Source organism: Callorhinus ursinus, unplaced genomic scaffold (assembly GCF_003265705.2).
Source record: "Callorhinus ursinus isolate GAN/ISIS: 27379988/994484 unplaced genomic scaffold, GSC_fseal_2.0 scaffold21, whole genome shotgun sequence".
Lineage (NCBI taxonomy): Eukaryota > Metazoa > Chordata > Mammalia > Carnivora > Otariidae > Callorhinus > Callorhinus ursinus.
The window spans coordinates 4,308,279-4,335,820 of NW_027397083.1; the positions used below are offsets into that span (position 1 = coordinate 4,308,279).

Here is a 27,542-nt window from a genome sequence, read left to right on the forward strand (position 1 = left end):
CTGTCCCTCTCAGCTAGGCTGGGGTCTCCACGGACCAGAGGCCAGTGCAGGTCGTGAGCTGGACAGCTTGTGACTGTGGCCCAGAATAGGGCTAAGGCAGCTTCCAGAGAAGGAACGTTCTAGACTCTTAGTGCTGTTTCTGTGCTTTTTCTTCTTTTGGGGGCCCCAAGGAGCCCTTTGACCAGGTCAGTGCTGGAAGATCCACTCAGAAGCTCAGTTGGGTATGGTTTTATTAGCCAAGTCAATAGTGAGCACAAACCAAAAACCACTACCTGATCCCTCTGTCATTGCTCATCAAAGAATAGAAAAGTACCTTGGCTCCAGGAGAAGCTTGGCTCCAGGCTAGATATAGCAGGGACCCTTGGGGCACCTGGGGCACCAACCCTGGAGAAGTTTCTGGAGCTAAGTCCAGAGCAGTAACATGCTAGTGTCCCAGCCCCACAGTGTCCCTGCTCTGACCCTAAGACTTGGATACCTTTGGCCCTTTAACACACAGCCGCCTCTTCTCAGAGGATTTGTTCTCAGGCGGCTCCAAGCTCTGGCTTGGCCCGCACCTTCATTAATGTCTCTCATGTCCGCATCCCAGCTTCCTCCTGGCTCCAAATGAGAATGTGATAACCTAGGAGGAGTGAGACCAGTCTCTCAGAACTTGGGGCTGGCCCAGGGAACCCAGGACTTGGTCAGGAAATACCAGGAAACCAGACAGCAGCCAGGCATTGTCATGACCAAGACAAAGCAAGAGGCATTGGAGGGCCTAGGCCAAAGAGTCCACTGTCTCCTGTAAACCTTTACTGACTCCTACCCTGGGGTGACTGGCAGGGCTAAGCTGAGGGGAGCCTGCATTCAACCTGGGGGGGAGTAGGGTAGGGCTTGGCCAATCTGAGATACAACCTGCTTCACTCACCCATCACAGAGGCCAGCGTGTCCCCCATGGGATTGAACTCATTGAGCTGCAGAGACAAGGGCATAAGCATCAGGAGGAGGTGAGGTATTGGGAGAAGGGCACATGAGGATTAATTTCTGGTCATTTTTGGTCAGTTAAGGTAGGTTGAAGCCCTGCTTCCTCCCCTCATTATTTGAGGGCCCAAACCTCACCGAAATGATACCAGAAGATTCTGGGTCATAGAGCTGATACATCATCTTCCCTGAGTGTCCATCAAACACATCGATCGTCCTTAATTCATGGGGGGTACAGCTTTTGAAATTAGGATCTGGGTATCGGCCCACGACAATGAGGTTGTACCGAGGATGCCAGGTTGCCTAGGAGATGGAGAGTTGTCATGAGAGTAAATGAGTACTATCAAGAGGGACACCAAAAGTATTCTTTGCCACTCACAACTGTTAATACAATTGCCAGCAATTTAATAATGGAGATAAGACCCACATGAAACTACAGGAACAGCTTTCAAGTGCATGTGCCTCTACCATCCCAAATTTTTAACCCCAAATTGGCGTCTCTGGACCTTGGGACGTCTTCAGGCCTTTTCTCTCTTTTGTATTTCCTGAGATCATACCAACTGATAAATGTTTTAACATCAGCTTGACCCAGACATTAAGCAAAGCCTACAACCAAGCAAAGACCAAGTAGGACATGTTCTGAAGTAATCCCACTACTGTCCCTCCTCCATCAACATGAATGATGAAGAGTTGAGCAGAAAATGGCTAGTGGCCAAGAAAAGGAAGGAAACCTATGTTCCCCTATGTTCCAAAACAAATCTGGCAGTTGGTCAGAATGACAGAATCAGATGGGGTTTTCCTAAGAAATTGCAAGGAAGTGTTGAAGGAGGAAAAACATGGTTAGCAGGAAGGACAGAGTGGTATGTGCCATGGCTTGGAAATAGGTCACAGGTCCCACCTGGGAAGCTGGAAATTGTCCTGGCTGGATACAAAGTGGGAGATGACACATAGATCAATGTGAAGAACCTTTGTTCTGAAGAGCCTGTTTTTGATTTGAGGTATGCGGGACCTACTCTAATATTAAATGATCACTGCTGACATTGTACTTCCCAGACACTAGACAAGTGCTTTAAGTATACGGATTCTTCCCACAACCCTGTCCGTCAGATACTCTTATTCACTTTTTAGAGATGAGGAAACCGAGATCCAAAATTCAAGCAGCTTACCCAAGGACTCTAACCGGGGGTGTCGGCCTACCTGAAGCTGGTGCCCCCACCACTATGCTATGTTGATGAAAGAAGTACAGGCATGAAACCTGGCGGTCTGGAGAGGGGCTGCAGTGCTAGAAAAAGAACAGAAACCAGGAGAGCAGAGGAACGGGCAGAGTTGAGGCTGCTTGGGGCGTGTGCAGGAAGGAATCAGAAGACTTAAAGACTGTCAGTCTTGGGGGCTGAGGTCAGCTGGGGGACCAGCAGCACATGCAGATAACGAGGTGACGGCAGAAGAGCAGGGAGGTGGGCTGGGCCCAACGAACCAGGAAGAGCTTATGGGAGGCCAAGAAAACCCAGCCCAGTGGGACTGCAGAAGGGAGACAGAAGTTGCAGAGAGTGCCGGGAGAGAAGAGATGGCTTTGTGTGGGGACAGGATGAGATCTGGGATTAGGAATTTCCAGATCTGGCCTCTCCCTACCTCGGGCAGACCCGGCCCGTCCCTGTGATCACAGCTCCCTGCCTCCATCACTTACCTTGATGGGCGTCAGGTGCTGGAAGTGGCGGTGAGGGTGTGGGATCAGGCTTGGGGGGCAGTCCCACTGGGAGGCCGAGTAAACCCGGAGCTCACTCTTCTGGTCAGTAGTCAGGAGCTGGGCTCCATCAGGACTGAAACAAGCTGGCAAGTGAAAAGCCCCAGAGCTGAAGGAACCCCAGGCCTTTGTTATCCTGGCTGCCACAGGCCTTCTCCTGCAGGGGCACCCCTCTCTCCCACTCCTCTCTAGGCAGGGGTGGAAGGGAGGAGGTGACTCTGGACTGTGAACAAAAACATTCTAGAAACTTGGGGCACCTGGGTGGCTCAGTCGGTTAGGCCGCCGACTCTTGATTTCGGCTCAGGTTGTGATCTCAGCGTCCTTGCTCAGCGGGAAGTCCGTGTGTCCCTCTCCCTTTGCCCCAACCCCTGCTTGTGCTCTCTCTAAAAAAAATAAATCTTAAAAAAAAAAAAAACAATTCTAGAAACTTAGCAGCTGTTGGAGGCAGCTAGAATCAGAAAGTTTCCAAGACATCCATTTGGCTGATGCTCTCAGGGTAGAGGTTTAACCTAGCAGCTTCTAAACATTGAGGGAAAACCCCAGAAGTGGTTGGACAGGCAGGGTCTGCAGGAAGGATGAGGTCTGGTATATCACACCTGCATTGACAGGATGGCTATGCGGCAGCGAGTGGAGGAAGCTGGATTTCCCTCTAACCTGGCGCAGGTCCCAGATTTTCACTGTTTGGTCTACGGAGGCTGTGGCCAGGAACCAATCACAGCATGGGTTCAGGGCCACGTGGGTCACTTTCTTTTTGTGCATTCTCAGATTCCAAAGCTGCAGAGAAGGGCTCGGTTCAGGTGGGGTGCAGGGAGGCCAGGGTGGGGTGGGGGGTGGTTAGGGAGAGAAAGGGAGGACCTGGGCTCCAGAGAACGCACCTCCCTGCCATCCATGTTGAGCAGGATCACGTGCCCCACATTGTCTCCCGTGACCACCATTCGGCTTCTGGCAGACACATCCAGGCTGCAAAACCAGAAGCTGGAGGGAGAAACTGTGCTGTAAGATTCTTGGGGACAGAGGCAAGGTCCATTCAGTCCCTGTTGTAGCTCCAGTGTCTAGTGTACAGTAGACGTTCCATCAGTAGTTGCTGAAGGAATAACTGTCTTGCCACAGACTCCCAGCGAGGAGCCCACGGACTTGTCTACTGTCTGACAGAGAGGATGGGGTGACGGGGCTTAGAAATGTGTCCAGTTAGTCAGAGTCCCTGAAGCAGCCACTGCTCAGAGCCATAAGGCAAGTCCCCCGGCTAGCCTGCCCCCTAGAGCCCTGGGTTCTGAGGAGGACTCGTTTATTGCTCTCTCCCTTTCCTCTCTACCGTTTGGGCCAAAGGAGATGGCAAACCAAACGGGCTGCCCAGCTCTGTTCCGCAGAGCTGGTGAGAAAGGAACTTCTGCCCCCTTCTGAACATTTTGGGAAAAAAGTATACACAACTTTAGGAGCTCTGTCTTGCTCTTTTGTCTCTCAGACTACTTGAGGATGAAGGGATGGGGTTGGGATTGCTTCAGGGATCCTAAAACCCGGCCAGGAGAGCTCAGGTTCATATTTTTTTCTCTCAAACGTTCAAATCCTTGCTACAGTGCCTACAAATCCCCTACAAATGTCTTTCAGAGGGAGTGTTTCTTGTGGAGCTGAGTCTATCCCGTCTCCTGCCCTGACCTCTGTGGGGCCACCCAGGATAACGTCCAGTGCTAGTTAGACCCCCCTCACACATACCCTGGATTCTTTAGAGAACAGTAAGAGGCATGTCTCTGGCCAGAAATCCAAGTGCCGAGCATTTTGTCATTTCTCCAGCCACTTGCTCTTGGGGTGTCCCATGTGCTCTGCAGACAGGACTCTATCCCTTTCAGCTTCCATCAGGGAACTGGTCACGTCATCACACCCCAGGAATCTTAAATTCCTAGTTCCTGCTCCAACCTTTAAGTGGCTTTCCAGGCCAATGCCATGTTGACTAGTAAGAAATAAGGTCTAGTCTAAGCCAGGAACGCCTTACAGAAGAGCCGAAGCCCTTCCCTCACTGAGAAGAGCGGAGGTTCTAGAACCTCTCCCTAAAGCAGTAACACACCTGGAATGCAGGAAGAGCGGCTACGGAAAATCTCAGAGGGAAGGGTAAGGACATGGCTGCCACCTTGCAGTTCTCCCCTGTGTCAGGTATGGGGGACACACATGAGATCTGGACGCTCTCACCAGAACTACACCGAGAGCCCAGAAGCCCTTTCCCTCCTAGTGAGGCTACTCACTTGCAGGTGCCTGAGCTGGTAAAAACTCGGAGAGTGTTGCCTTTAAAGTCTTGCAGCCTGGTTGTTCCCTCCATTGAGGAGGTGAAAAACTGGTTGGTATCAAGAGGGTTAAACTTCAGCCCAGTGATGCTCCCTCCAGCTCCGATCTAACACAAGGAAGAGAAAAGCCAGTGAGTGATGCCAGCTCAGGCGGAGGACGAGGCCTGGGTGCACAGGCCCCGCTGACCAGAGAACCAGGCAGGCAGCGCGTGCAGCCAGGCCAGCCCAGAGGCCCTGACACAGCGATGTGCTCCATGACACTCCTTCTTACTTGAGACTTGAGTTTTAATTGAGTTGTTAAAAAATTAACAGATGGTACATTTGGTTGTTTTTAGAATATGGTTCTATGAATCTGAACACATAGTAGAGGTTTGAATAACCACCACCCAAATCTGGAGGCAGAACAGGTCCATCCCCTCAAAAAACTCCCTTGTGCTCTCCTGTCTAGTCACACCCCCTCCCCACCTGTAACCCCCCGGCCACCGTGGCTCTGTTCCCCATCATTATGCTGTGGTCTTGCCTTTAACAGACTGTCATAGAAGTGAATCCCACAGTAGGCATCCTTTTGCAACTGGCTTCTTTCATCTCACTCAGCATAGTGCCCCTGAGATGCAGCCAGATTTCTGTGTGTACCCATTGCTCATTCCATTTTACTGCTGAGTGTTCCATTACATGGATGCACCACAGCTTCCTTATTATTGCCCGGTGCTCTTTAGAAGAGCTTCAGCTCAGAACAGGGCCTGGATTAGGAGGGCAGGAGTCAGATCTGAGCTCCTTCCTATTTTTTTCGAGACATCCCAGACAAGGATGATGAAAACAATCATGATAACATCAATAACATAACTTCATTAAGTGCTTATGATGTATCAGGCACAGTTTTAAGAACTTGACAGCTTCCAGAGCTCCTTCTCTACCTCTTAGGCTGCCGCTATCCCAGCCTCACAGACCTAGCGTCCACTTAGCTCACTCAACGCGCTCACCGGCACATTCCGTCCCCTGTACAAAGCATTCTAACCAGTGCCCGTGGTCTGCCCAACCCTTGCTGCTGGGATCATCTTCGGCTCCCAACAGCTGAGTCCTGTGCTCACCCAGGCTTCATGGTGTCTGTTCTTAAACCTGTATGTGCACATTGTACTTTTTGTTGTAATTATGTCATTTAATTAAACATGTAACTTAATTACATGTCATTTATTAACCATTTCATTAAAAATTTAAACTTTAAACATTTCAACAAAACATTTAAGCATTTACTTAAACATGTAATTCAGTTAAACAGAAGAACTATGCGCAAAAGGGAAGAACACTGTTATTTCTATGAAAGCCACGTTGAATACTTTGGAAAAACTAGATAAAATGAGTTGCTAAAAATGATATGGTTGTCAAATTAAGCATGGGTGAGATACTTATAAACACTTAGGGTGGGAAATAATAAAACTTTCAAAAGAATCTGTAATCAGATTGCTTCACAACTGCCTTAAGATTATGTCTCCATGGGGCACGTGGGTGGCTCAGTCAATTAGGCGTCTGACTCTTGGTTTTGGCTCAGGTCATGATCTCATGGGTTGTGGGATCGAGCCCTATGATGGGCTCTGCACTCAGTGAGGAGTCTGCTTGGGATTCTCTCCCTGTGCCCCATTCGTGCACGCTCTCTCTCTCAAATGAATAAATAAAATCTTAAAAAGATTTTTTTTTTTAAGTAAGGGGAGAGGCAGAGGGAGAGGGAGAAGCAGACTCCCCACTGAGGAGGGACCCCAATGCAGGGTTTGATCCCAGAACCCAGAGATCACGACCTGAGCTGAAGGCAGATGCTTAAACATCTGAGCCACCTAGGTGCCCCAATAAATAAATCTTAAAAAAAAAAACAAAACTATGTCTGCACTTTTAGGGAAAGGGAAACTAGACCCTATAAAGAATACATTATGGGTGTGGCTTATGTAAGAGCTGGTGAACCCTAATCAGTGGACCGTTATTACCAGAAAAGGACTGGTCCTATGTCAGAGCATCAGTAATAAATACATACATAAACACTTTAAGTTAAAATGCATGTGTGTTCTTCTAGTAAGGGTAGACTTAAGTGGTTACGACTCCAACTCTTGAACTGAGAACCAGGGCAAAGTATGATAAAGAAATATATTGGAGACTTCCAATACCAGAGATGCTGATTAGCTCAGGTCAGACCAGCCTTCTGTTGAGAACTAGAAAAGGGAAACAAAATCACTATCTATAAAGAAAAGTTTCTTAAGTCAATGGAGAGCTATGAAGGCATCAGGGACTTGAAGACCGGCATCCTAGAGAGAGGAGGAGCAGAAAGTTAGGCCTGACTTTGGATGCTGCTTTTCCCCTTGAGGCCTATGCAGCCCAGAAAGCTTGGCTTTGAAGCAGAGGAACCGAAAGGCAGAGAAGCTGAATGGAAAGTGGTGGGTGGCTTCAAAGCTGAGAAGCTGGGCTGAGGTTTTGCCAGTCTCGCAGGGCAAGAGGGGAGGTCGTGGAAGAAATCCAGCTTTTAGTTAGGATCCCTGACATGCTAGAGATAAGAACAAACTGGAAATAGCCTGACTCTCACAAAGACTGAAGTCCAGATTCAAATCATTTCTTTTTTTTTTTTTTTAAGATTTTATTTATTTACTTGACAGAGACAGAGAGAGAGCAAGAGAGAGAGAGAGCACAAGCAGGGGGAGTGGCAGGCAGAGGGAGAAGCAGACTCCCCACTGAGCAGGGAGCCCGATGCGGGGCTCCATCCCAGGACCCTGGGATCATGACCTGAGCCGAAGGCAGACGCTTCACCGACTGAGACACCCAAGTGCTCAAATTCAAATTTGAGATTCAAATCATTTCAATCTCATTGGAGTAAGATGATCTGATTCCATCCTACCTGCCTGTCAGAAGGAAAAAGAATTGTCTCTGGAGGAAAATACCACCACTCAAAACTTCAAATTATCTCTACAAGTTTTCATATGCAATATTTGGCATTATATCTAAAATCACCCAGCGTATCAGAAGATAAGGCCAAATAACCAAAAACTAAGAGGAAAAAAAATAACATTTGAAAGACACAGGAGATCCAGATATTAGACCTATTATATACAGGCTTTAAAATAATTGTGATTAATATACATTAAAAAAATAATAATAAGACCTGGGGCGCCTGGGTCGCTCAGTCGGTTAAGTGTCTGCCTTTGGCTCAGGTCATGATCCCGGGCCCCTGGGATGGAGCCCTGCATTGGGTTCCCTGCTCACTGGGGAGTCTGCTTCTCCCTCTCCTTCTGCCCTCCCCCAATCATGCTCCCCCCAACTCTCAAATATATAAAGTCTTTTTTAAAAAATAGACCTAATTTAAAAACGGACAAAGGATTTGAACAGACATTTTTCCGAAGACATGCAAATGGCAACAAACACATGAGAAGATGCTCAACATCATTAGTCATGAGATACTATTTCACACCCACTTGGATGGCGATAAGAAAAAAGATGGACAATAACAAGTGGTGACAAGACAACACCTGAAATGGGAGAAAATATTTGCAAACTAGATCTGATAAGAAGTTAGTATCAAAAATATATGAAGAACTCAATAGCAAAAAAAAACAACCCCCCCCAAATAACCTAATTAAAACTGGTCAAAGGGGGCGCCTGGGTGGCTCAGTTGGTTAAGCGACTGCCTTCGGCTCAGGTCATGATCCTGGAGTCCCGGGATCGAGTCCCGCATCGGGCTCCCTCCTCAGCGGGGAGTCTGCTTCTCCCTCTGACCCTCCCCCCTCTCGTGCTCTATCTCATTCTCTCTTTCAAATAAATAAAATCTTAAAAAAAAAAAAAACTGGTCAAAGGACCTCAATCAACATTTCTCCAAATAAGACATACAAATGGCCAACAAGTATATGAAAAGGTGCTCAACATCATTAATTCTGACATCACGGAAATGCAAATCAAAACCACAACGAGCTATCACCTTACACTTGTTGGAATGGCTATTATCAAAACAACAAGAGATAACAGGTGCTAACAAGGGTGTGGAGAAAAAGGTACTCTTGTACTCTGTTGATGGGAATGTAAATTGATAGAGGCATTGTGGAAAACAGGATGGAGGTTCTTTGGAAAATATACCATATGATCCATTAATCCCACTTGTGGGTATATAGCCCAAGGAAATGAAATGAGCTTTTCACGTGTTATCTTCCCTCCTGGGTTCGCTGTAGCTATTGACAATAGCCAAGGTAGGAAAACCACCTCAGTGTCTGTTGACAGGTGAAGGGATAAAGAAAATGTAGTATGTATATATGATGGAATATTAGTGAGCCTTTAAAAAGAAGGAAATCCTGCCATTTGTGACAACCAGGATGAACCGGGAGGACGTTATGCTAAGTGAGATAAGTCAGACACAGGAAGACAAATACAGCATGGTCTCACTTGTATGTGGATCTACAGATATGGAATTCATAAAAGGTGAGAGCAGAATGGTGGTTGCCAGGGGCTTGGGGATGGAGGAGATGGGGAGATGTGGGTGAAAGGGTACAAAGTGTCAATTATGCAGGATGAATAAGTTCCAGAGAGCTAATGTACAGCATGGTGACCATAGTTAATACTATATTGTATATTTGAAATTTACTAAGAGAGTTGATCTTAAGTGCTCCAGAGAACACAAGATAATATGTGAAGTGATGAACGTTAATTAGCTTGACTGTGGTAATCATTTGCAATGTACACATGTTAAAATTCACACTGTATGCTTTAAATATGTGCAATTTTTATTTGTCAATTATATCTCAATAAAGCTGGAAAAGAATACAAGTGTTGTTAAGGATATGGAGAAGTTGAAGTCCTCCTACATTGCTGGTGGGAATGTGAGATGGAGTAGTCACTCTGGAAAATGGTTTGGCAGTTCCACAAAAACTTAAACATAAAGTTACCATACGTCCCACCAATTCCACTCCTAGACATATACCCAAGAGAAATGAATATATGTGTTCATATGAAAACTTGTACACAAATATTCCTGAAAGCATCCATAATAAAAGAAGGCTAAAAATCAATGACTCAAAACATCCATCTCAAGAAGATGTGAAAGTAATAGGAGAAGAACGTAGGAGAGGGGTGCCTGGGTGGCTCAGTCAGTTAAGCAACTGACTCTTGATTTCGTCTGGGGTCATGATCTCAGGGTCGTGGGATCGAGCTCCAAATCAGACTCTGCACTCAGCATGGAGTCTGCTTGTTCCTCTCCTCTGCTCCTCTCCCTGCTCTCTCTCTCTCTCTCTCTCTCCCTCTCTAAAATAAATAAGTAAAATCTTTAAAAAAAAGTAGGAGAAAGAAAGAACAGAAATGAATGAAACAGAAAACAAATATATACTGTGAGAGAATTAACAAACAAAAGTTTGGGGATGCCTGGCTGGCTCAGTCAGTAGAGCACATAACTCTTGATCTCAGGGTTGTGAGTTCAAGCCCCACAATGGGCATGGAGCCTACTTAAAATAAAAAAAAAAAAAGTTGGGTGTTAAACGAAAAGACTAATAAAATCGATAAATCTCTGGTGAGATTGACCAAATGGAAGTCACAGATAACTAATGTAATAGATCAAAAAAGATACATCAATATAAATCCTACACATTTTAAACAATTGTAAGAGGATATAATAAACAATCTTATGCCAGTAAATTTGAAAACTTAGATGAAATGGGTAAATTCCTTAGAAAAATACAAATTTGCCAAACTGACAGAAGATGAAAGAGAAAATCAGAATAGTTTGATATCTATTAAAGACATTGTATTCACAACTAAAAACTTTCTTGCACAGTAAATTCCAGATCCTGGTAGCTTCACTGCTGAATATACTAAACATTTAAGGAAGAAATAATATCAGTCTTTTTCTTAACTTTGTTTTCCAACCATCTCAAACTCTTAACAAAGTTGCAAAAATTGCACAAAGAACTGCTCTTCTGGGAAAAAATGCTTTTCTGAAAAAAACCCTACTTTCTGGAACGATTTGATAATAAATTGCCAACATGATGTCTCATCACTCTCAAATACTCTACTGCGTATTTCCTACAAGAACGTGCTCCTATGTAACCACAATAAGACAATCAAAACTTAGGGGTATCTAAAGTAGTTCAAACTCCCAGAAACAGAAAGTTATAATTGTGGTTGCCAAGGGCTGAGGGAAGGGGAAAATGAGGAACTTATTCAGTGGGTACACAGTTTCAGTTTTACATGATGAAAAAGTTCTACAGTTCTGCTATACAATAATATGAATATAGTTAACACTACCATACACTTAAACATGGTTCAGTGATAAATGTTATGTGCTTTTACCACAATTTTTAAGAAGCAATATTACTTACTTGCTAGAGATATAATTGGAAATGTTAAAAAGCAGGGGGGAGAAAATTTAAATAAAAAATTTGAATATAATAAACTAAAACAAACATACAAAAATCACTCAGTGTAGGGGTGCCTGGGTGGCTCAGTTGGTTAAGCGTGTGCCTTCAGCTCAGGTCATGATCCCAGGGTCCTGGGATCGAGCCCCATGTTGGGGTCCCTGCTCAGTGGGGAGTCTGCTTCTCCCTCTCCCTCTGCTCCTCCCCACTGCTCATGCTCACTCTCAAATAAATAAAATATTGAAAAAAAAATCTCAGTGTAACATCACATTAGCAGAATAAAGGGGAAAAATCATAGCTGATCTCAAGAGATACAAAAAAGTATTTGATGAAATTCAATTACCATTCATGATAGGAACTTCTGGTAATTTATTTTATTTAGAAATAAAAGGGGAACTTCCATAGTCTGATAAAGAATATTCAAAAACAGACAAGTTTTAAAACACAAACAAGCTCCTATGTATATACCCAAGAGAAGTGAAAACAGGTGTTCAAACAAAAACTTGTACATGAACATTCACAGCCGTTGTAGTCATAATAGCAAAAGGTGGAAAAAACCCAAATGTCCATTAACAGATGAATGGATAAATAAAATGTGGCATATCCATATAATGGACTATTATTCAGCTATAAAAAGGAATGAAATACTCATACAAGCTACAGCATGGATGAAACTTGATAACATTATGCTAAATGAAAGAGGCCAGACCCAAAAGGACAAATATCATGTGATTCCATTTATATGAGGTACTTAGAATAGTCAAATTCATAGAGACAGAAGGCAGATCAGTAGATCTAGGGGAGGGTAATAGAAAGTCATTGTTTAATGGGTACAGAGTTTTATTTTAGGAAGATGAAAAAGTTTTGCAGATGGTTGGTGTTGATAGTCGCACAACCGTGCAAATGTACTTAATTGTGTACACTTAAAATAGCTAATATGGGGGGGATGCCTGGCTGGCTTAGCTGGAAGAGCATGCAACTCTTGATCTTGGGGTTGTGAGTTCAAGCCCCTTATTGAGTGTAGCTATTACTAAACAACAACAACAAAAACCTTAAAAATGGTTAAAATGGTAAGTTTTATGTTAGGTGTATTTTACCACAATAAAAAGTAGAAGAAATCATACTTAATGATCAAATATAAAAGCCTTCTATGATCAAGAACAAGACAAGCATGTCTGCTATATTTAATATTCAACAATGTACTAGAGGTCTTGCCAATGGAATAAGGCAAAAAAGAAGTATAAGAATAGTAAGGAGAGAAAGCAAACTCTCATTATTTGTAGATGACAAGATTGTGTAGGAAAAAATTTTAAATCTTCAGACACACTATTAAAATTAATAAGTGTGGATTTCTGCTTCCAACCATGATGGAGTATCATATCCTCCTGCCTTAAACAACTAAAAAAATGGACAAGCTACATGAACTAGGTTCTCAGACATTGGACAACAGGCAGCACCAGACAGGAAGGAAAGAAAGGAGAGAGCTCTGCCATTGCCCCAGCTTAACTGCGTGGAGAGAGTCCTCAGGCTGCAAGACAGGGAGGAACCACACAGCCTAGCAATCTCACTGAGCTGAGGAGACAGAGTTTTAGGAAAGCCAATATAGCAAGAATTGGTGGGCAAAATGCTGGGGAGGAGAGAGACACACAGAAGGAGCATTCTGGAGAGTTTCACAAGGGTCCCCTCAAGTCTTTGGGGGAAGTATTAATGTATAAATGTATCTGAGGAAACTACCCAAGACTCAGGGAGAGGGCAGGGAGAAACACCATAAATAAGCAGGGGAGAAATCCTCAGAACAGTCTGTATTCTCACTGTCCAAAAAGAAAAGACTTAATATACAAAACATCGAGTCCTCAGAAGGGTATTGCCTCAGGGTGAGGACAGCTTATATTTATAGGCTGCCTTAAATCCATGCTAACTAGGGTAGACTGAATAATGGTCCCCAAGATGTCCATGCCCTAATCCATGGACCCTGTGAATAATACGCTAGATGACCAAAGGGACTTTGCATATGTGGTTAAGGATCTTGAGATGGGAAGATTATCCTGGATTATCTGGGTGGGACAGATATAATCAAAATCAAAATGGTCTTTATAAGAGGAACACAGGAGGGGCGCCTGGGTGGCTCAGTCGTTAAGCCTCTGCCTTCGGCTCAGGTCATGATCCCAGGGTCCTGGGATCGAGCCCCACATCGGGCTCCCTGCTCTGCGGGAAGCCTGCTTCTCCCTCACCAACTCCCCCCTGCTTGTGTTCCCTCTCTCGCTGTATCTCTCTCTGTCAAATAAATAAACAAAATCTTAAAAAAAAAAAAAAAAGGGAACACAGAAGGAGTCAGAGTCAGAAAAGAAGGCAATGTGATGACAGAAGCAGAAAATTGGGGGCACCTGGGTGGCTCAGTCATTAAGCGTCTGCCTTCGGCTCAAGTCATGATCCCAGGGTCCTGGGATCCAGCCCCGCATCGGGCTCCCTGCTCAGCATGAAGCCTGCTTGGCTTCTCCCTCTCCCACTCCCCCTGCTTGTGTTCCCTCTCTCGCTGTGTCTCTCTCTGTCAAATAAATAAATAAAATCTTAAAAAAAAAAAGAAGCAGCAGAAAATTGGGGTGATACACTTTGAAGATAGAAGAAGCAGCCATTGCCCAGGAATTCAGATGGTTACAAGAAGCTGAAAAAAAAAAAAACAAGGAAACAGATTCTCCCCTCAGAACCTTGAAAAAGAACCAGCCCTGCCAACACTTCGACCTTAATCCAGAAAAAAATAATTTCAGACTTCTGACCTCCAGATCTCCAGAACTGTCAGAGAATAAAATTGTTTTGTTTTAAGATACCAAGTCTGTGGTAATTTGTTATAGAGGCAATAGGAAACTAATATAGTAACTATATTAACAAAGCTTAAAAACAAGCCTTCAAAGTATCAAACTGATTATAAGTAACAGCATCTCAGAACAAAGCCCGACAATATTTAAAAGAATACAACACTATCCAGCATCCAACAATGTAAAATTCACAATGTCTGGCATCTAATGAGAAATTACCAGGCATGCAAAGAAGGAGGAAAATAGAACTCATAACCAGAAGAAAACTAAATGAATAGAAACACCCTCAGAAGTGACACAGATGATAGAATTAGCAAAACCATTAAAACAACTATTATGAACACACTCTATGTGGTCAAGAAAGTAGAGGAAGTAGTGAACATGAAAAAAGAAATGGAAGCTACTTAAAAAGGCCCAAATCAAACTTCTGGAGATGATATACAGTATCTGAAAAAAAATACATCTAATACAGATTAGATAATGCAGATCAGTGAAAGACAGCAATAGAAGCTATGCAAAATAAAATGGGGGGGATTAAAAAATGAACTTTATCAATGACCTGTAGGAAAACACCTAGTAGCCTAACATATATATAATTGGAGTCCCAGAAAATAAAGGGGGGGAGAAACTATTGAATATTTATGGCCAAAATTTTCCAAATTTGATGACAAACCCATCGATCCAAGAGGTAAAATGAACCCCAAAGAGCAGAGACATATTGAGAAATATAGTAGACAAATCACAATCATTTTTAAAGTAGCCAGAAGAAAAAAAGAAAAGAAAAATCATGTAAAGAGGAACATAAGAATGAGAGAAGACTGCATCAGAAATCATCTCTAAGGGTGCCTGAGTGGCTCAGTCGGTTAAGCATCTGCCTTCGGCTCAGGCCATGATCCCAGCGTCCTGGGATCGAGCCCCGCGTCCAGCTCCCAGCTCAGAGGGGAGTCTGCTTCTCCCTCTCCCTCTGCCTGCCTGTCTGCCTACTTGTGCTCTCTCTCTCTCCCTCCCTGTCAAATAAATAAAATCTTAAAAAAAGAAAGAAATCATCTCTTAAAGTAGTAAAAGCAAGAAAACAAAAACAAAAGCCTGTGAACCTAGAATTCTATACCTAGCAAAAATATCTTTTCCCCTAAAAAAGACAAACAAAAGAAAAAAAATGTATCAGCAGCCAACCTACATTATAAGAAATGTTAAAGGAAATTCTTCAGGCAGAAGGAAAATGTTACCAAAAGGAACTCTAGGGGTGCCTGGGTGGCTCAGTCAGTTAAGCGTCTGCCTTTGGCTCCACAACTAGGTACTTAATTCAAGAAAAATGAAAACATATATCTACACAAAGCTTGTACATAAATGTTCATAATAGCTTTATTTTTATTTGGAAAAAATCCAAATATCCTTCTGCAGGTGAATGGATAAATTGTGGTACATTGATATAATGGAACACTACTGAGAAAGAAAAAAAAAAAACCCTACTGATGGGGTGCCTGGGTGGCTCAGTCGTTAAGCGTCAGCCTTCGGCCCAGGTCATGGTCCCAGGGTCCTGGGATTGAGCCCTGAGTCGGGCTCCCTGCTCAGCCGGAAGCCTGCTTCTCCCTCTCCCACTCCCCATGCTTGTGTTTCCTTTCTCGCTCTCTCTGTCAAATAAATAAGTAACATCTTTTAAAAAAAAAAAGAATGTGAGGGGAGGTATCACTAAAGATCACGTAGACATTAAAAGGATAGTAAGGAAATACCATGAACAAATTCATGTCACTAAAATCAATAATTTAGGTAAAATGGACAAGTTTCTTGAAAAACAAACTACCAAGCTCATTCACAAGAAACAGAGAACCTAAACTGCCCCATAGCTATGAAAGATATTGAATATATAGTTAACTCCCCAACAAAGAAAACTCCAATCCTAAAAATACTACAAAAATTTTAAGAAAGAGGGGTGCCTGGGCGGCTCCGTCAGTTAAGCGGCTGCCTTTGGCTCGGGTCACAATCCCAGAGTCCTGGGATCGAGCCCCGCATCCAGCCCCTTGCTCAGCAGAGGGCCTGCTTCTCCCTCTCCCTCTGCCTGCCGCTCCCCCTGCTTGTGCTCTCTCTCTCTCTAATAAATAAAATCTTTAAAAAAAAAATTTTTTAAGGAAGAGATAGTATCAATTCTACACAAATAATTCCAGAAAATACAAGAGGTAGGAATACCGCCTATCTCTTTTTAATCAGGCCTGCATTACCCTAATACCAAAGGCATTACAAAAAAAAAAAGGGGAATTATAGGATATTTTTAGTGGTCATCTGGTATATGATTTTAAACTAGAATATCTGATATAATAAGTAAAATACAACAGAATGTAGGGTAGAATATTTATGTAATAATCTAGGTAGAAGTTTGGGTGTGTATAATAGTGTATACACACAGAGAAAGATGCCTCAAATGGAGATTTCAAGTACTTTTTATTCTTTATGCTTTTCTCTGTATTATTTGAAATTCTCATAAGCATGGATGATTTTACAATAAGAGTAAAACTAAGTTACCTTCATTATGAAAACGTCATACATGTTTCCTTGTAAAGATCAGAGCCAAGGTCAGAGGACTAAAGAAATAACAAAATGAGGGGCGCATGGCTAGCTCAGTCAGGGGAGCATGTGACTCTTGATTTCGGGGTCATGAGTTTAGGCCCCACGTTGGGCGTGGAGCCTACTTAAAAAATAAAAATTTAAAAAATTTAAAAAAAATGTAGCAGCAAAATGAGGCACTGCTGTGCCTTCAGTCCCTGTTCTCAAATCAACTTTCTGTCAGTGTCTGGGAGTAAAAACAGAGAGCTCTCCAGACCACCATACTCTTCTTCTGCTCCAATCTAGCCTCTTGCTAGTCTCAGCGTGCAGATGCTCAAACCAATCTCCGTGACGGTATGAAGAAATGTCACTTAAAGGCATGTTATACTAAAGAGCAGTATAAAACCAAAGTATAAACCAAAGCAGCCTCAGCCTGGCACAAGTTTAAAGCAGATGTCATTTCCCTTTTGGTCAGGAGGCTCTTCCCCTAGGACACCCTTAGGCTACTTCTTAAATTTCTCTATTCCCCTGTCCTAGATTCCGAGGAGGGAAAAAACCCAAAAAACCAAAAAACAAATCTCTTCCTGTCTGAGCTCTGGGTTTTGACTTCAATTTAAAACTGCCCCTTCTGGTGGTCACCTGTCTCACCAGCTGGGCAGGAAGCTGAGCTCTGTCCACAGCATTCCTCTGGCTGCCCTTCTTCTGGCTTCAAAGCACCTGTTTTCTTGAACACCCATCTCATCCCAAGCCTGTCTAACCTGGCCTTTTATGATGGGCTGCTTTGAGGAAGCACTTAAGAAAACCCATCCTGGGTTCGCCCTTGGCCTCATCTATCTCTTCTGTTCCATTTCTGGGTATACACCCCAAAGAACTGAAAGCGGGGATTTGAAGAGATAATTTGCATACCCACAACCACAGCAGCATTGTTCACAATAGCCAAAAGGTGGAAGCAACCCAAGTGTCCATCAGCAGATGAATGGAGAAGAAAAATGTGGTAGATGCATCAAGTAGAGCATTATTCAGCCTTAAAAAGGAAATTCTGACACCTGCTACAACACAGATGAACCTAGAGGATGTTATGCAAAGTGAAATAAGCCAAAGGATAAATATTGTGATTCCACTTATGCAAGATACTCCTGAGAGTGTCAAAATCATCAAAACAGAAAGTAAAATGGTGGTCGCCAAGGATGGGGAGATGGAAGAATGGGGGTTAGTGTTTAGTGGGTGCAGAGTTTTACTTTTGCAAGATGGAATTCTGGAGACTAGCTACACAAGAACTCCAACGTACTTAAGGCCGCTGAACTGCACACTTAAAAATGGTTAAGAGGGTACATTTTAGGTGTATTTCATCACCATCTTTAAAAATCAGAACATTTCATGTAAAAAAAAATTGGGGCTTCAGGCTTCATTTGAGCAAATCAGATCTGATACCATCATGGGACCCAGATTCTTGCATGTCAGCCATCTCCAGTTTACCCCTGACCCCATTCCCTATCATTCTTTTTCCTGTTTGGCTTCCTTAAGCATGTGAGTTTGTGGCTTCTGTTCTAAACCCAGAGCATCACTTATTACAGTACAGCCCTCCACTGTCAGCCCCCCACTGGGCAAACTAAGGGTCTTCTCTTTGGTGGAAGAGCCATCACCTTTACCCCTCAGCAATTAATGATAAATACTAACCATCCCTAAAAATCACGATGCCAATCTTTGCCCTGAACATACTCTGCCTTTCCTTTTTCTCCCCATTTACCTAATCATTGTTCTTCCTCGTTCCCCACTCACCCATGAGCCTTCTCTGTTGACTCTAACTCACAGGACGTTCTTCCTTCTCTCACGTTCTGTAGCATTTACCATCGGTATTGCCAATTATCTTGTATGTATACATCCCATCTACCCAGTTACACTTCAAGGCCCTCATTTGTTCAACAAACATAAAGCGGCTACTCTAGGCCAAACATTGTTCTAGGCACTGGGGATATGGTGGTGAACCAGAAAGACAAGGTCCCTCTTATCATGGAGCTTACTTTCCAAAGACATTTGTTTGGGCAGAGACAAACAAATAAGTAAAACATTTCAGGTACTGATAAACATTGTTGGGGGGGGAGTGAAGCAGGGTAAGCAGAGAGGGAGTGAATGAGTGAAGTAGAGGCTACTTTAGACAGAGTGGTCTGTTTGAAGAAGTATATTAAGCCAAGACCTGAATGGTAAGAGGGAGCCAGCCATGAGAAAACCATGGGAAAGAGTACCCCAGTCAAAGAGAAGAGCAAGTGCAAAGATCCCGTTTTAGGAATAGAAATAGCTAGTGTGGCCAAAGCCTAGGAACCGAGGAAAGACAGGAGGAGAAGACGAGGCCAAGAGTTAAGAAGGGGCTCAGATTCTGTCCTATGTGATAACTTACAAAAGGGTGATCAATATTTTATACCCTCTCATGTTTTAAGGGCTGGCACTCAAGGAAGATTTGAGTAGCATTACCATTGACTTGTTTGGAAAATACCCAGTTCCTTCTGATCCCAATCATCTCCTCGTTCCTGAATAACTTTTCATTCCTTCAACAAACACTTCTTCAGCACTATTGACTGGCACAGGGAACTGCTCACCCCTTTAATGAAGGTGGGTTTGTCCTTTATGCCAAAGTTCCAGAGCATGATATCTCCCCCTTTGGAACCCACAGCCAGGGTGCTGGGGTGAGTTGGGTGCCATGCCAAGGATGTGGCCCTCCTGTCAAAGGGGGCAGCCTTTTGGAATATCCGGTAAGAAGCCAGAGAGTGCAGAAAGGCCTGCTGGAGACCCTGACACAGAAAAAAAAAAAAAAAAAAAAAGAATTAAATTGCATTAAAACCCAAAGTCCTGGGTAAATTGCCAATCTCTGCCTCCTCCATAGACGAGCTCTAGGGCCAAGTCCTCCCACCAAAGGAAAACTAACTGCCTGGCTCTGTGCTTGAAAATATTTGCAGTGTGCATGAACTCATCCTGGAAAGCAAGGGGGCAGAGTGCATTCCAGATGAGACCTTTACAGCATAAGACTTCCACCTGGCTGAATGCCCAGTAGGTCAGTGCCCAAGACAGAGGTGATCTGACCACTCTGACAACCCGCTGAACCAACCCAGCATCTAACTTGAGAACATCCCAGTAGTGAAAAGGTACTGGGCAACCCCTTGAGCTCTTCAGCCAGGAAACGCCTCACCTGCTGTAGTGATGGCCGGACAGCATTGCCCAGCTTATGGTGGTGGAGGGCCCTGACGATGCTGCATGATGGCGGGACCTGCAGGCTAGCCAACCCCGCCCAAAGGCAGCCTGAGTCAAATCTTCTGCTAGAACCTGCCAAGCAGAACAGACACATATTTTCCTCTCTCTTCTCACGCACGGAAGAGTTTCCTGCTGAAATCTCAGAAAGAAAGCCTTGTTTTTTCATGCCGCATAGCCAGACTCTCCCATCACCTCCTAAGGCCTTTCCATGGTCTGCTCACTCTCACCCAGCACAAGAAATAAAGAGTGAGAAGGGATTCAGCCCCTTACCCCAAACACTCCCCAAAATAGTAATTCTGAAGTTAAACTAAATATGAAATCATATGAAACCAGATCCTTGCAGGGTTTCTGAGCAGGGAGCCAAAGAGACACATAGGAATAAAGTTTACATAGAACTCTTCCCAGTGGGTTGGAAAACTCATACTAGGGTTCGGTGGCAATTTTAAAATCACATTCGAGGGCGCCTAGGTGACTCAGTTGGTTAAGCGACTGCCTTCGGCTCAGGCCATGATCCTGGAGTCCCGGGATCGAGTCCCGCATCGGGCTCCCTGCTGAGCAGGGAGTCTGCTTCTCCCTCTGACCCTCTTCCCTCTCGTGCTCTCTATCTCTCATTCTCTCTCTCAAATAAATAAATAAAATCTTTAAAAAAAATTAAAAAAATAAAATCACATACGATGCACAATAAAAGGATTTTAAGATAGCACAGAAGTGACTGGGGAAAGATGTATCTTTAAATCCTGTATTAAAATGATGTAGAGGTGACCAGTTGTTGGCCCCAAGTCCAATCTGTTCTTTTGGAAACCAGCAGGATCCAGAGGGTCTGGCATGGCTCTAAATTAACTAAGCTGCTTTTGGAGAGGTAGATCCACTTAGAATAGGAATACAGGTGTATCTGAGGACCTGGTCTCTATGAATCTGGCCTCTTGACAACCCATTCCTTCTTCTTATGGACAAAAAGCACTTCATCAACAACCCCCTGCTCCAGTCTTTTATGTTCCCCCACACTCCTCATAGCCCCAGGTTCAAGCCCCAATAAACCTCAGAGAGTGAGTTTTCTAAGGAAGGAAGTTGAGGGTTCTTACAGCGGAAACCAAGGACACACAGCTAGCAACCATGTCTATCGAAATTCAACACACACACCACCAGGCAAGGTAGGATTATTTTAAGCAGTCCTTCGTGTGTAAAAATCCTGGTACAAACAAGGAATTGGAAGGTCTGTTGTGTCTTATGTAATGGAGCTCATCTGCCTCTTCCCGGCACCTGAGGGGGGTTAAGCCAGCTCTATGATGTCAAAGGACCTGCAGAAAAATGCACAGCCCGAGGCATCCGAAACTTGGGGCAGCCTTGAGAAACCAGTAGCACCCATCCCCCACTCCAGCCTCCTGTGTGAGAACCCCAAAAGGCGGAATTATTAAAGCAGCAGGCGCAGGCAGTACCGGGGCCCTTCACACAGAGCTTCTTGGCCTCGGGCTCCAGCTCCCGGGGGCTTCTGCTCCTCTTGCTCTTGGGGCGCACTGCTACCTCGGGGGTCTTCTGGGTTTCTGGGCGTTTCCTAGGAGCCATCGCGTCCTCCGTGCGAAAGGGTACTATGCCCTATGCCGAGATCGTGGAGGGAAGATTGTGAAGCCTCTGGGGAGAAACAAGGCGGGGACCGGGGAACTTAGCCAACTTCCCGCCAAACAGCCTCACCGCTTTCAATCTGGCTTCTAGCTCCGGCCCCGCCCCTCTCGGAGAGGCCCCGCCCCCCCCGCGAAGACTGGGGCACGGGAGGGGAGGAGCTCATGGGCTCCCTAGGGAAACGGGATAGCGTCGACGTGCTGGGCCAGATTGTGCCCGTCAGCTGATCTGCCAGAAATAAAGATGGCCGCCACTGCTAGGTCACCCAACTTGAAGCCTCTTCAGAGTCCGCGCTGCCCGGCCTCCGCGAGTCCCCAGGAGACCCGGTGCCAATCAAGGCTTCGGCTCCGCCTCCTCTGGCTTTTAATCTCGGGCTTTAGGATTGGCTGGTTCTGGAGATAGGCAGCTTTGTAGAAAGCTGGCCACCTCCCTGCGGTGGAAATCAAACTCTGCCAGCCCGCTTTGCCAAGTGGAGTACTGCTGTTTTCCCGGCGTCCCGGAATCTCAGCTTCTCTGCGCAGAGTGGGTGAAACTTGCAGCTTTTAGCTAAGGTTTCCCCAAGCCTGCTGAGTGTCCGCCTAGGGAGTAATGATGAGCCGGAGAGGGGCGCCTGGGTGGCTCAGTCGTTAAGCGTCTGCCTTCGGCTCAGGTCATGATCCCAGGGTCTTGGGATCGAGCCCCGCATCGGGCTCTCTGCTCAGCTGGAAGCCTGCTTCTCCCTCTCCCACTCCCCCTGCTTGTGTTCCCTCCCTGTCTCTCTGTCAAATAAATAAATAACATCTTAAAAAAAAATTGATGAGCTGGAGGACTTGCAGGCTAACCGGGCTAAGAGGTCTTGTGCCCTGACTTAAGCCAGAGTTGGCCAAGGCATTGACTCTCATAGGTGACTCTGCTCGGCCCGGAGGAGACAGTTCCGGTGTATCCTACTTTCTGCAACGAGCCAGACAGGAGCTGCGGTTAATGGTGGACTGCTGGGCCTTTCCTTCTATCTGCTAAACTCTACAACAATACATTAACGGTAGGTCCTACACTCACGGACAGGTAGGGACAGAAGACATTTACAAAAATAACTCTTGGGAAGAAATGAATGCTCCAAAAGAAAAATTCAAAACATGGTTTCCTGATGGGAAGGTGGGAAGATAAGGTCAGAGTGTTAGAAAGGTGAAAGGGAAGCCGTTGGCTTCTCCCCTGCTGGCTGGTAGCTGTGTTTTCCGAGCAGACTCACCCCCTTTCCTTAGACCAGCCATTGGTTTTACCTCAGGAAGGTTCTCAGTTCTAGGGGGATGCCAAAATGTAAGAAATGACCCTGCCCCTACAAAGGTTTACAACCTGCCAAGCAGAGGAGAAAAACACATGTGAAACAAGTCAAACCATTCCAGAGAGAAGGCAGTTGAATACTAAATTGTGGTGTGCTGGCCAAGACTTTTAGATGCATTCAGAAAAGATAATCTAATGGAGAAAAAAGTATTTAGGAAAGCCTGGAGGGGAAGATGGGATTTTGTGGAGTTCAATTTGAATTTAAGTAGGGTTTGGCTGGAGGAGGGAGAAGAGCATCCCGGGGAAGAGCTTGGTGAAAGTTAGGAATGAGTATTAGTTATGAGAAAGACAGAGGCAGCCCTTGGCATCTGGGGGCTGGCCTGGTATATCAGTTAGACCGTGGGGTTCTGTCGAAATAAACAACTGCACAAAACAACACCAGACAAGGCCACTCTGTGACCATGATCAGTCAAGACAAAAACATGATCACTCATGTCTGAACACAGGCAGAAGTAAGAACATTGTCCAGGGGCACCTGGGTGGCTCAGTCATTAAGCGTCTGCCTTCAGCTCAGGTCATGATCCCAGGGTCCTGGGATCGAGCCCCGCATCAGGTTCCCTGCTCAGCTGGAAGCCTGCTTCTCCCTCTCCCACTCCCCCTGCTTGTGCGCCCTCTCTCGCTGTGTCTCTCTCTGTGAAATAAATAAATAAAATCTTAAAAAAAAAAACATTGTCCAAACCACAAAAATAACCAAACATCGCCCTATTGATTTGGCTAATATGGAAGCAGCTTCTTTGCCAATCACAGCTTTAGCTTTGCTTTTGCTTCATTCCTCCCACCTTGTGGATTAGATTTATTGATACCCAATCATAGAATCACTCCCATTTCCTGACAACCTCCAATCCAGAGCAATGCCCCACTTGCCTGAACCCTTATCCAAATCATCCAACACAAACCAAATCTACAAGTCCTTCCTAACAACCTCTTACAGAGATGTTCCACCATATGCATTCACTGTTGCATTGAGCAATAAACCCCAAATTCAACTACAGGGGTGTTCTTTTTTTTTTTTTTTTTTTTGAGATTTTATTTATTTATTTAATAGAGAGAGAGAGAGGGACAGGGTGAGAGGGAACACAAGCAGTGGGGGTGGGAGAGGGAGAAGCAGGCTTCCAGCCAAGCAGGGAGCCCAATGCCGGGCTTGATCCCAGGACCCCAGGATCATGACCTGAGATGAAGGCAGTCGCTTAACCAACTGAGCTACCCAGGCCCCTCCACAGGGGTGTTCTTGATAGTGTTTGAGTTGGAGGCATTGATATTTATGAGTAGGGTAGGAGGCAGCTTGAAGAGGAGAAAGTTGGTCATATTGAGGATCTGTTCCCAGAGGCCAGATTGAGGGGGAGGTTGAAAGGCAGGCAGAATTCAAATTTCATTCATTTTACTGACATTTATCAAAACCTACTCTGTTCCTGGCAGAGTAGTTTTGTTTTTTTTTTTTCAGAATAGTTGTGTTCTTTATTGTTATTGCTGTTCACAGTAGGAGTGTCACTGCTGAGAACATTTTCTGAGGGGAGGCTCAGCCAAACCTGATCGGACCAGGGGCCAGGGAGGGGGACAGTGGCCCCCTGAGACAGGGACTCTGGAGCCCGAGGCCTGGGTCTTCCACCTGAGATCCCCTTCCTGAGTTGGGCCTTGGCGGGGGCCCAGGGACACCCCACATCTGCCACATAACTTCTTGGGCTGGACACTTTTCCTGGGCACTAGCCAGCAGCTGGAGCAGCGGGTGCCATATTTCTTGTACCTGATACCACAGGCATTGCAGAGAGGGGTCCCATCTTCAGCATCTCTCCAGTGCGGGGTCCTTTGGGTTCTACAGGAAGCACAGCACCGGGGCCTGAGGGCCTCACCGCCTCCTGAGTTGGCCTATTGGCATAGTTGGAATACTGGCAGTATTCCAGTGAAAGAGAATGCTGAAATGAAAAATGCTCTTTTGGGGCACCTGGGTGGCTCAGTCGTTAAGCGTCTGCCTTCAGCTCAGGTTGTGATCCCGGAGTCCTGGGATGGAGCCCCTACATCGGGCTCCCTGTTCGGCGGGAAGCCTGCTTCTTCCTCTCCCACTCCCCCTGTTTGTGTTCCCTTTGTCCCTGTGTCTCTCTCTGTCAAATAAATAAATAAAATCTTTAAAAAAAGAAAAAAAGAAAAATGCTCTTTGCCCCTATGGAGTGTGCTTTCTATGGTGGGAAAGACAGGTAATCCTACTGCTACAATTGGGTGTGATGAGTTTAATGAGAGAGGAAGCATGGGGTTTGGGCAGGGCTGGGGGTGGGCACAGAAAGAGGACACTAACTCAGCATGGAGTGGCGTTAAAAAGGAACAGTGTCAGAGAAGGGGCCCACTTAAGCTGAATCTTGAGAGATGGGAGGGGTGGGGGGGGGGATGTTCCAGGCAGAGAGAGTAGGAAATGGGAAGGCAGTAATTAGCCATGATGGATTCATGAGCAGAGGACATGTCCTGCTTAATGCCAGGATTTCTGTTTTTAGGATAGGGAAGGTTTTCCATGGTGAATTAAAAAAACAAACAAACAAACAAACAAACAAAACGCGCGTGAGTAGTGGAAACCCGCCTTGAACATGTCAGGAAAGTGTTTTGTTTCAGGTTGTGCTTTGGGGCATTCTTACCCTGGGTTTTGCTGTGTTTCACCACAAAACAACTGTCTAGTGACTTACTGTCATCCATTTGCATCCGATGAACCATCAGGAGCAGGTGGACAAAAGTATTTAATACTTTTTTTTTTTTTTTTGATGCCACTAATCTGATAAGGGGGTAATGGTGCAGCACGGCTCTGGTTTCCTGGCTATGCTATGAAGCCCTGTTTATAGATGCTTTGGTCTTATCTGTGACATTACCTTTGACATAAGGCATCACAAGGCAATTCATTCAAAAGCTGCTGGTGATAGCAAATGAAGGTCTCGTGTTCACACTGGAAGCCGGGCAGACCACGAGCATGACCCTAAATAATGCCAGTTTCTTTGATCTGCAAAACAATATGTGGCTTACGTGTTTTCTGGAACAAAGAGTATGGCACAGTGGGAAGACCATTGTTCTTAGATGATGTCTCTTGGATTCCTCCTTTCACTTCTAAGTTTCGTCATCATGAAGTCCAGAGGAGGTACTTGCTGGTCTTTCAGATCCCTCCCAGTTTGAAAACCTGGGATCTTGTGAGCTGCTGCAGAAACCAGTGACTGCTTCCACTCTGACCTCCCTGTGGGAAGTTTCCATCTAGTAGGAATCATTTTTCTGGTGCAGGCCAGTACATGACTCTGATTCTGATCAAGCCGTCTATGGATCCAAAAGCTCTGCTGAGTCTGCGAAACCATCCATAATCCACGAGGATGGTGTGTGCAGGCTTCCCACACACAGTTACTGCATCCAGCGGTTTGCAAATGACAGCCTTAAGGGTTCTGCCGAGCTTGCAGGGAAATGACATTTAAACTCCTCAAGGATCGGAAATGGACCAAATACAGCCTCTGGAGTCCTTGTTCCTTGGCATCTCTGATACATAGTTCACTGCCCAGATATGAATAAATTCTGGAATAGTGCTAAATGAAAACATGGCTCTGACCCTCTAGGATGCCTCTGGCATCCATTTTCAAAAACACAATTTGGGGTAGCTTTGGAAGTGTCAGACAGCTGTGTAAATACCAAAAAAACCCCCACCTTCTGTCTTCGCTGTGGGGCATGAGGCACCATCCATGCTCTAAATCAATATCCTGTCGTGCAAAACCTGGGTGTGGGATGTCAGGAAACTTCCCCAGGCAACTGCCAGAGTCCTGAGGTCGTCTGCATGAAAGTGCTCTGTGAACTGTAAAGTGTTCTACAAATAGAGGTTGTTATATAATCTCCTGGCAATACATTATTTACCCATAAGAGCTGAATGAGGTGGTGAAGAAGCTTATGCCATCCTCAGGAGCTCGTACCAGGCAAGTAGCCATTGTGGGAAGTGCAGGGACGAGAGAATCAGAAACCAGGGGTTTGAATTCTGGCAGTGCCTTCTACTCACTCTCTTCCAGACTCTAAAACTCCCCAGTAGCAGAAATAAAAATGCTTCTCTCTGTGGTAGAGCCAAGCCAGTTGCCTATGGGTGGATGAATCCCATGCTCGTGGGACTGGGGGACTGTATTTATATTCCCCTTACCTTCCCATCCTCCCACTCCAGTCTCCACTGCCCCGCTTTGGCTCCTGTCCCTAGTATGACATTGACACTCCCGGAGCATGTGACAAAAACCTGGCCCAAGGAACCACAGCTTACTTTCTGTCTATAGAGGAAGGCAGTGGGCTGCTTGGGTAGTTGTGGTTCTTTCGGGTGAAGCCAATGGCCTGGAGGAGGCTATCTTGGTACGATCTGCTCACATCCTCCCCAACTCTTCAGACTTTCAGGGCGCATCTCTGCAGACACATTTACTGCACACTGTCCCTTTGTGTTTGGCTTTCCCTGTGTCATAAGGCCCTGGAGTCTGAGAGTTTTGTCATAATTCTAGGCTGCCTACCAAGCCACATTTGTGTGGGCAGCATGGAGGCTGCTGACCTATTCTGCAAAGAGGCACAGTAGCGAAACTGGATGAAGAACATCTCTGAAAGGCAGCCTGCTTTTTGAAGTTCATGTCGTATTTTACTAGATTTCCCAGGCTAGCAGCTGTGGCCTCCTCCAGGTTGGTGTGGTAGGTTGGTCCCTGAAAAG

At 45.2% G+C, this 27,542-nt stretch overlaps 1 protein-coding gene across 2 annotated transcripts; it reads right to left on the reverse strand.

Moving 5' to 3' along the window:
- Positions 1-213: 213 nt before the first annotated feature.
- On the reverse strand, positions 214-27,493 carry DDB2 (damage specific DNA binding protein 2). 2 transcript variants are annotated; one of them, XM_025878511.2, is made up of 11 exons: positions 27,114-27,493; positions 21,367-21,559; positions 19,869-20,002; positions 19,282-19,473; positions 4,933-5,078; positions 3,574-3,673; positions 3,295-3,472; positions 2,642-2,784; positions 1,096-1,260; positions 905-950; positions 214-619 (listed from the first exon to the last, which is right to left on the reverse strand). In XM_025878511.2, the coding sequence occupies exons 2-11, from the start codon at positions 21,491-21,493 to the stop codon at positions 570-572; spliced, it is 1,281 nt and encodes a 426-aa protein (XP_025734296.1). In that variant the 5' UTR covers positions 21,494-21,559; positions 27,114-27,493; the 3' UTR covers positions 214-569. The 2 variants fall into 2 exon arrangements, with proteins under 2 accessions (XP_025734296.1, XP_073760768.1); XM_073904667.1 differs by lacking the exons at positions 21,367-21,559; positions 27,114-27,493 and adding an exon at positions 21,620-21,774.
- Between the last annotated feature and the right edge of the window lie 49 nt (positions 27,494-27,542).

Coding starts and splice junctions, on each gene's coding strand:
- DDB2 (XM_025878511.2), bottom strand. CDS start 21,493: ATGGCTCCTAGGAAACGCCCAGAAACCCAGAAGACCCCCGAGGTAGCA. Junction 3,674..4,932: donor ACCAGCTCAGGCACCTGCAA/GTGAGTAGCCTC, acceptor TTCTCCCTCCAG/CTTCTGGTTTTGCAGCCTGG. Junction 620..904: donor CACGCTGGCCTCTGTGATGG/GTGAGTGAAGCA, acceptor CACTCCTCCTAG/GTTATCACATTCTCATTTGG.